General features: G+C 35.4%; 1 protein-coding gene across 4 annotated transcripts in view; it reads right to left on the bottom strand.

The window, feature by feature from the left end:
• The window catches only part of Foxp2 (forkhead box P2), a 540,629-nt gene that overhangs the window by 36,977 nt on the left and 495,013 nt on the right, over positions 1-8,639 (bottom strand). For all 4 annotated transcript variants that reach the window (NM_053242.4, XM_017321341.1, NM_212435.1 and 1 more), the window contains 2 exons: positions 8,158-8,262; positions 1,097-1,184 (listed from right to left, as the gene is read on the bottom strand). In NM_053242.4, the coding sequence (NP_444472.2) occupies positions 1,097-1,184; positions 8,158-8,262 (193 nt within the window). The remainder of the gene's footprint in view (positions 1-1,096; positions 1,185-8,157; positions 8,263-8,639) is intronic.

The following is an 8,639-nucleotide window of genomic DNA, read 5'->3' as shown; positions in this document are numbered from 1 at the left end:
TACAACTGACGGACCTTAGTTTTCCATCAGTCAGACATGAGAGAGAGAGAGAGAGAGAGAGAGAGAGAGAGAGAGAGAGAGAGAGAGAGAGAGAGAGAACTGGTCACAGTATAGACATATCACCAGATGACCTCTTATGCTTTAGTCTACATTTTAGCTAAGGTAAACAGATCTATGTAGACAAAGCTTCCTGTGCTACTTTGACAATGAAACATTATTACATAGCCTCCATTATTTTGCAACTTAAATGTTTTCCCTTTTCCGGAAAAAGGAACAGCATGATGGATTAGAACCAGTGGACAGAATAGTAAAGAGGATTAAAAACCAAGTTAAGTGTTCAACTATACAAAACAAAAAGTTAGTTTGCAGAAAAATCTTAATGATGCCATATGAGAGGAAGCCTTAAAGGAGTGCCAAACCGGAAGAAAACTAAAATCTGGCGTGTTATCATTGCTTTCTGAGATCTTACAATTTCTGTTTATTTTTTATTTTTTTGAAAAAACTCTGTTTTACTTTTAATATTGGAAAATACAACTTTGATAGCATTCTTGCAGTATGTATAACATGATATGTACATTGTTTGTCACTATGTTAGCCAAAGACAAATTAAGTGTTGTAGGTCTTAAACTCTAAATACAGTATACAAAGATATCAAGCTATTCTTCAGTTCACTCACATTATTATAAAACGTGGCCCCTTTGTTATAATGCACAATCCTGTGGCACAGGAAAGTCCAGATTGGCTTGTATAAAGACTGTCTGTGCAACGATGTCAAAACTTATGGGAGTTTATGTCTATTGAATCTACAATAGCGAGACTATTGATAGGAATTTTGAGGATATCTGAATATATATATACATATAAAACAGGACCTGAAGTTTACATAGGTACAAGTGATATAGAAAGTATAGAAATCTACCCTGTTATCAATTGTTAAAATTTAAGTTAAAAATTACTTAAATTCCACATATTTGAACAGGTATTGTGTTATAAAGACAATATGATGTAGCCAGGAAAATCCAACCACTTGCTCAGTACTCAAGTTAGCACACCAGAACTCTGAGAAGAGTGCATATCAGGGGAGCATGGGACTAACCTGTATTTCTAACTGCTGTACCACCTGCATTTGCACTCGACATTGGGCAGTGCTTCGGTCATCCAATGCATGCTCATTGTTAAGGTGCCTATAAAACACAAGACATGAAGCAGAGTGAGAAGTGATGTGGGCCCAGCAATATGTGCCTCTTGAATAGGCACTGCCTCTATAGGGCACTTGTAGATTCCTCTGCAGTGGGAAAACTCAAAGCCTGGAAGCCATAGAGAAAGAAGGCAAATGTTTAGTGAAAAATATTTGTGTCACACAAGGAGGCTCTTCAAGTAGCAGAAAATATTGTCTCTAAGCTTATGTGGTTAAAAAAAACATTTCTCTATCCTCTTACAGAGCACAAGTAGAAGTCATGATGTATTATTTCCCATGCTTTCAGCAGCTGCTTTGTAAAGACTAGTATGTGTAGCGGGCGGAGGTGGCGCACACATTTAATCCCAGCACTCGGGAGGCAGAAGCAGGTAGATTTCTGAGTTTGAGGTCAGCCTGGTCTACAAAGTGAGTTCCAGGACAGCCAGGGCTATACAGAGAAATCCTGTCTCAAAAAACAAACAAACAAACAAACAACCAAGATGTGTGTGTGTGTTTGTGCACGCGCGTGTGTGCGCTTGTGTGTGACAGAGAGAGAGAGAGGAAATTCTCTACTTCATTTGTATTAAAAAGAGTGTTTCTATGTTGATTTTTAGTGAGAAATATCTTATATCTGGGTGGTTTGTGAATTATGCAAGCGTTGTGGAGTTTTCCATAGAAATATCCATGCCCACAATTAATGGTAGTGTTCTGTTACTATTTTGTAATATATACTGAAGATTCAGAGTTATAAGATTGATGTTTCTTATAAATAGTCCTAATTGGGATGTATATGTGACATACATAAACACAGTGAAAGAAGACATCCTAAAGATGCTACTCTAACCTTAACTTGTGTGCTTATTATTTATTATACACAAGGACAGAAGATGTTTCCAATACATGATATCTTACTCAACCAAAAAACAAACAAAACAAAACAAAACAAAATCCTAATACAGCAGCATTTTAAAGTAGCATGAAAATATCCAATAATTTTTCCTTTGTAATTGATATTATTTATTTGATGTCTTCCCAAATTAAGAAAGTAATTTTCAGGTAATTCAGTTCTTTTCAACTACTTAACCAATACGTGAGTGAAGACAGCAATTTAAGAGACACAGAAAGGGAAAAGGTTTATTGAACACAACACATACTTAGGAATTTAATGTATTTACCTATATATACTTCAATATCATTTAAAATATCTCTAAAGCTTTTTTTTTTTTTGTAATTCTGAGCAGGCTGAATTCAAGAAATAATTGTATTCCCTTTTTACCTATGCTTCTTGAAGCACATGAGGCAGAAAATAACGCAGAGACAGATGCACTTGCGGTACAATATGAAGACTTAAGGTATCAATGACTCAAAGCTAACTTGTAAACAAGTAGATCATATCTGTTAGTACAACTAGGTTCACCCATCAGAAACCTTTGTTCCTTTCCACTCCAACTCCGATAAATTAGGCCAGTTTGTTCTAACACCTTCTCACTGATTATAGCAACAAAACCTCCATGCATCTCGCTATAATTGCCAGGCTTGGCTGATGATAAACTGGGAACCAAAATTGTGAGGAGGATCAGGTCAAGCTGGAGTTGTGTGACCAGAGCACATGAGAGGTCTTTCCCACTCCTCCTGTCTGCTCTCGTTCAGCTCCAGCTCCATCTGCTAGAAACCTGGCTGTAATGAGGGCTAGGATCATTAAAGGTCTCTGAGAAGAAGGCAGACGATGCCAAAGTAAGCCAGGGGTACTGAGTGGTGGAAAATGTCACTAATTTCTAATAAACAAGATGGCATTAAAATGAAAGATTTTGTCCCCTAAATTTTAATGAACAGCAAAGCAATGTCCTGGCAACATTAACACGATAATTTGTTGCATCCCTATGCTTTGGTATTGTTGTATTTTTGTGAGATATTTTTTTCCACCAGGAACTATTAGGGAAAACACACATAATTTATCCTGCAATCAGCCTAAAAGATGCATATTTTTAAAAGGCTATACATAAAGATTAGGATATAAATAGAGCCCAGGAGATAAATAGATGTTGCCGTTTTACCTGAAAAAGTATATTCAGTATAACATATATATTTGCACAAAACCATTTTTTAAAGGAAAATTTTTATACTTGTTTACTTCTTAGTGATAATTATCTTATATTAAAACAACTTTTTAAAAAGTACAATATGTTTGCATTATATTCTTGGGTCTTAGAGACCTATTCAATTTATCTCTGCAGCTTTTATTAGAATAGAGACTGGAGACTACAATAATACTCAATGAGGTTTTGTCTTGATTGAATTTTTCAGTGGAACACAAAAGAACCTTGCCATTAAAATAGTCCTTTATTCTCCTGTATGAAGGCGAAAGGTTTTTAAAGTGTTGTGATGTTCAGTAATGAGCCTCTATCTAAATTATCATTGGTGACAAACTCACAAAGCACTTCTCGAGGACACATAGTTATGAAATGCCACGGCTGCCACTTTCTCTCCTGTAATTATAGGCTAGCTTGCAGCCCTTCAATGATCATTTATAGAACAGCCTCCAGTGGATTACTGAGAACTTGAAAAACACATACATACCTCTGCCACATCTCCCTTATCCTTTCCCTGCTATTGTTTACCAGTGATATGTAAAATAATGGTGCCTATTCATTCCCCCCCTACTTAATTATGCCAATCAAAGTACAGAAATAGTGTCGGATATAAATACAAATCAATAAGACCAAATAAATAGGCTAAGTATGAACATTAAATTATGAATTTATGTATTTATGACTATTTTGTGCTCAAATTATTCTCTTTTATGTTTTTATAACCATCTCAGGTACTACATATTGCTGTTCAAAAATTCTCTATGATTTATAAATCAAGGATGAGATAATGCTGAAAAATGAGAGGAATGGTAGATTTTTGCAGTCAGTGCCTAATTGCTGTTTCAAAATGCATATGCAAAGGGACATTTCATAAATCATTTAACCATGTCCCTTGCAGGAAGTTGGAACTAATGTTGCCAATACCCTTTTTATATGAATTCTCCATGATACCATCTTACGCATTTGATATATTGCCTATGTCATAAATTATGGGTCCTTACAAAGGACCAAGTGGGATTGTTATCCCAGAAGATGCTTGTTAGAAATCCTTTTTTAACTTTCTTGTTTTACTTATTGCTAGTTCTATGTCACAGCTTCATACTAGCCACCAATAATGCTTTCTAGTGGCAAAGGTCCGTAAATTACCCATGCAATCACTAACACCATTTCACAGGCCTGTTCTATGTCTACTGGTCTGCTAACAAGGCGATTACACACAAACTACTGAATGCCTATGAAATATTTAAATGCATTCTACTCTACTATGCATTAATAAGAGCAAAGCAAGCTCTGGAATTCTGGTTAGCTCCAGTCCCTAATGTCCCCTAATGAGCCTCTTACGGAGACTGCAGTTCAAACAGAGAGGTGAAGAAAAAATGCAAAGGGGGTCTTCAGAAAGGCAGCGCAGAGCAAACATCGTGGGAGCCACTTCTAATTTATGGGTCACTTTATAGCTATATTGATTTTTGTTTTCAAAATGGAATAAATGATGTGGTCGACTGACGTTCTTTCAGAACTGCATTGAATCTGTGTGCTAGGTAGGTAGTGTGAACTAGAGAAAAGAAAAGAAAACTAAACAAAACAAAAACAAACAAGCCATAAACAGCCAAAGTCTTTCCAAAAACAATTAAGCAAACCTTTTAGGAAAACAGAAAGAATGGGGCTGGGGTGGGGGCTGGAGGTGCGAATCTTTCAGATTTATCTGTTTAATGCACAATTCCCTTCCACGAAGCCTTTATGGTTATGGATGCAGGTGGATACTTCAATTATACACACTGCCCATTAGCAATTCAATTTTAACCTCTAATTTTTTTTTCAAATTCATTTAAAGCTATAGTATTTTATAAGCTAAAAAAGGGAATGTGCTTAAATCCAATGGTCTCAGAGACCGTTTGAACAAAATGTTTCACTTGCACATCCCTGGGAGTTGATTTATTTTGCATCAAGGTTTTTATGTTTAAGCACTGACAGGAGTTTAAATACAAAATGTTAGCTGTCACTATTCATTTAGCTGATTACGTGAGATGCCTTAGTTTTGAAAGATATGGGCACTGTCACCAAAAGAAACAACAGTCTGACAAGTTCAAAGAATGCCTCCTTGAGGTCATAATTTTGTAGCCATGCTGCCTAGTGAAAGACAAAGAAAGAGACAACACACACTAAGTAAGAACATAAATTGTAGCGTAGTCAGCTGCAAGAGAAAGAAAACAAATTTTCACAAAATAAATGAATAGGTTTCCACTGCTTTTTCTGCTGCTCATTCTGCAGTATGAAGCCTTAAAGAACCAATCACTAGCAGGCTCCATTCATTCCTTCTCATTGTTTAATTAATCTTTGGAATGCTCACAGGTGAAAGAACACTACCCATTCCGGCTTTTGCAAAGCACAATGCTTCTGGTGCTGCGTCTCTCCATCTTGGCACCTGTGTGGGCAAGTTCAAGAATACTTGTCTGCTAACTGGAATGCTGCACTCCAAACCTTTTGGCTTTAGCTCTGAAAGTCAATACATCTATATTCAAGCTGACTTTGGTGCAATTGAATGGTAATTAATTCTGCAGTCAAACTACACTAAAGTTTTGTCAGATGTGATTACACTCTGACACTTAAAAGACAGTAATGAAGAAGCAGGACTAAGTGCTTCTGATCTGCTGAGAGCTGCAATTGTTGGTCAGAAAAAAAATGGTTAAATTCTGTCAACTCTCACTTTTCTGTAAAGTTGTCAAACTTCTCCTGAAGAATGTTACCTTGGACTTTGTTTTCTCCTATTATTGTCAGAATTTGTTTTAATTTTCATTTTTATTCAATATAAAAATATACCCCACTTGTTAATTAATGTGGAGATAAAAATTATACTCCTGAGAATGGTAACATGGTACCTGGAAGACTAAAAATGTATATGATGCTGAGTCAACTTTTTCTTGAATAAATGAAGTACTTCATTAATAAAATATTTTATTTCTTTTCAAATTTCTCACATATCTTTAAGAAAAAGATAATACTGATTCAAGAAATATGTCATATTAATTTTTCATTTCAGTGGAGTATATTGGCATTAAGTAGGAACAGAATTTATCTCAGGTCTTTGAATTAGAAATTTTAAAACATATGCTACTAAAAAGGGGTAGAAGGAGGACCATACAGTCTACTGTCAGTAGTCTTATCATCAGTATAAAGTGAATAGATAGATAGTCTTTGAAACCAGGGTTGATACTTGATTGAAGTGAAATGCTTTTAAAATTGTGATTTCTCCAATTAAAAACAAACAAACAAACAAAAAAACAAAACAAAACAAACACCAGTATGAATATGAGAAAAGATTATGGAGAATAAAATGAGAGAGTTCTTATTCATTCACGTATTTTTGATTCAAATTATCTGACGTGTGAAAAATCATCTTCATATGTCTTAAAGAAACCATACTAAAGGAGAGAAACACAGTTTCCCTCAGAAAATGAGTCAGATTTTACTTATAAAATATTTTAGAGAAAGAGAATAACTACTAAGCAGGTAGTTTTATAAATTCAGTTATTCCTAGGACATAGAATCAGTCATCCTAGACAGATGCTCACTGACAGAAAATATACCATAATGATAGAGGTAAAAATTATGGAATTATTGCTAAAATAATTTATATTTCTGGATTTTTTAAAGCCCTTTTTTGGCAGTAGAAACTTTAGCAAAGCAACCTAACATCTTTTAAATGCCCTTTTTATGGGAATAATATAATAAATTTCACACCCAGAAAAATGGCAGCTCACAGTTGGTTTGGTGTAACAGATATGTAAATTTTCGTTTAAGTCCATTTCTAAAAAGCCATTGTTATCTGTGAAGCAAATTTTCTCTTAATTGGTCTGAAATTATATATAAAAATCTTCACGAAGTCTTCCTGTAATCATTTATAAAGGTATTATGATACCAAGTGCTTGCCTCGTTGTTAGGGTACTTCGGCTCTGTACTCTGCAGTCGGTCTGCCATTTGTAAACACATCTTTTTGATGTTTCTGCCAACATCCTGGCAACAAAGCAGTGCAATTTCAAATGAGCTAATTAACTTAATTGTTGATGAAGCATGAAACAGTTCATTCACCCTGTTAGCTGCACCATGACAACACAAGAGGCTGAGGCTGCGAAGACACTCATCTTCATAAACCTATCTGCAGCTCCCTGTTCAGATCTTCCCTGTACCAATAACTGTGAGCAGAAAATTGTCCATGAAAAGGGAATGTTCTCATCTGCAGGGGAACCCCTCAAAGAGCCTTGAAACTAAAATATTGTAGGGATGCACAGGATTTAATTTCATACTGCAGAAATTATAAAATCTACTTTCCAAATACATCACCATAGATGGCAAAGGTAACAATGTGAGCAAAATGTGACTGTAGCATCAAATGTCCGACATCACTGATCTTCATTTTTGATCCTGGATATTAAATGCCATTACTGGAAGTAAATATACAGAATCTGCCCCTTTAGAGATACCTACAACCTATGTCTATTTTATTTCATTTAGAGAAATTGTATGCTTATTCAAATATTATATGAAATTTTTATTAAAAATTTCAATTTCAAAAGAAAAATTTCTACTTCCAGAGAATGCTCTTTTACAAACCTGTTTCATAGTGATTAAAATCACCTTCATGGCAGGCTCATATTCCACTGGTTTGAAGCCTTCCAAATAATTTTGAAAATATTTTCATAAAAAGATGTATATGACCTATGAACATTTTTAGCCTTGTTTTTCCAGTCCACTTGTTGAAACAAACTCAAAACTCAGTGTGCTCTAAGATGGACCATCTTTTCACTTCTCTTTCAGTTACTGTTTATTTTACAGCAGTGTGCTAAAATTCCCATGTAATCTGTTTCCCCTTCCCCAAGACTAGTTAAAACCTACTTCAAAAACTGTCCAAAATCTTCACATATGCTTTCACAGCCTGGCCACTTGCAGACTCCATGGCCATAGAGAGTGTGCGAGGCCCCAGTCTCCTCATGTGATGAGCTGTAGCAAGAGAACACAACGTCAGATTCATCTCAGAAAGCCATAATCGTTGCAGGCTGCTAGCGCCTGTCAGGTTACGATCAGTGACAAACAGGTCAAAACAGGTCAATTCAGCCCAGTGCAGTCAGAGAAATTTAATCGTTCTATTGAATAGTTCAACTGCCAAGGCTAGATGATGTTCCAATTAGTGGAGAAATAGAGCCAAAGATGACTGTTAATAAAGGATGAAAGACTAAGAGGACTCTATAATATCATATGCTAATCCTGCCATATGACCTGACAGTAACATTTTAACTCTAAATAAAATATATGTATATGCAGTCTTATGTTGTAGAGTAGGAAAATTTTATTTTAATGAACGCTATATGGAAATCATC

Source organism: Mus musculus, chromosome 6 (assembly GCF_000001635.26).
Source record: "Mus musculus strain C57BL/6J chromosome 6, GRCm38.p6 C57BL/6J".
In the NCBI taxonomy this organism is placed as follows: Eukaryota; Metazoa; Chordata; class Mammalia; order Rodentia; family Muridae; genus Mus; species Mus musculus.
This window is presented reverse-complemented; position numbering and strand designations above follow the sequence as displayed.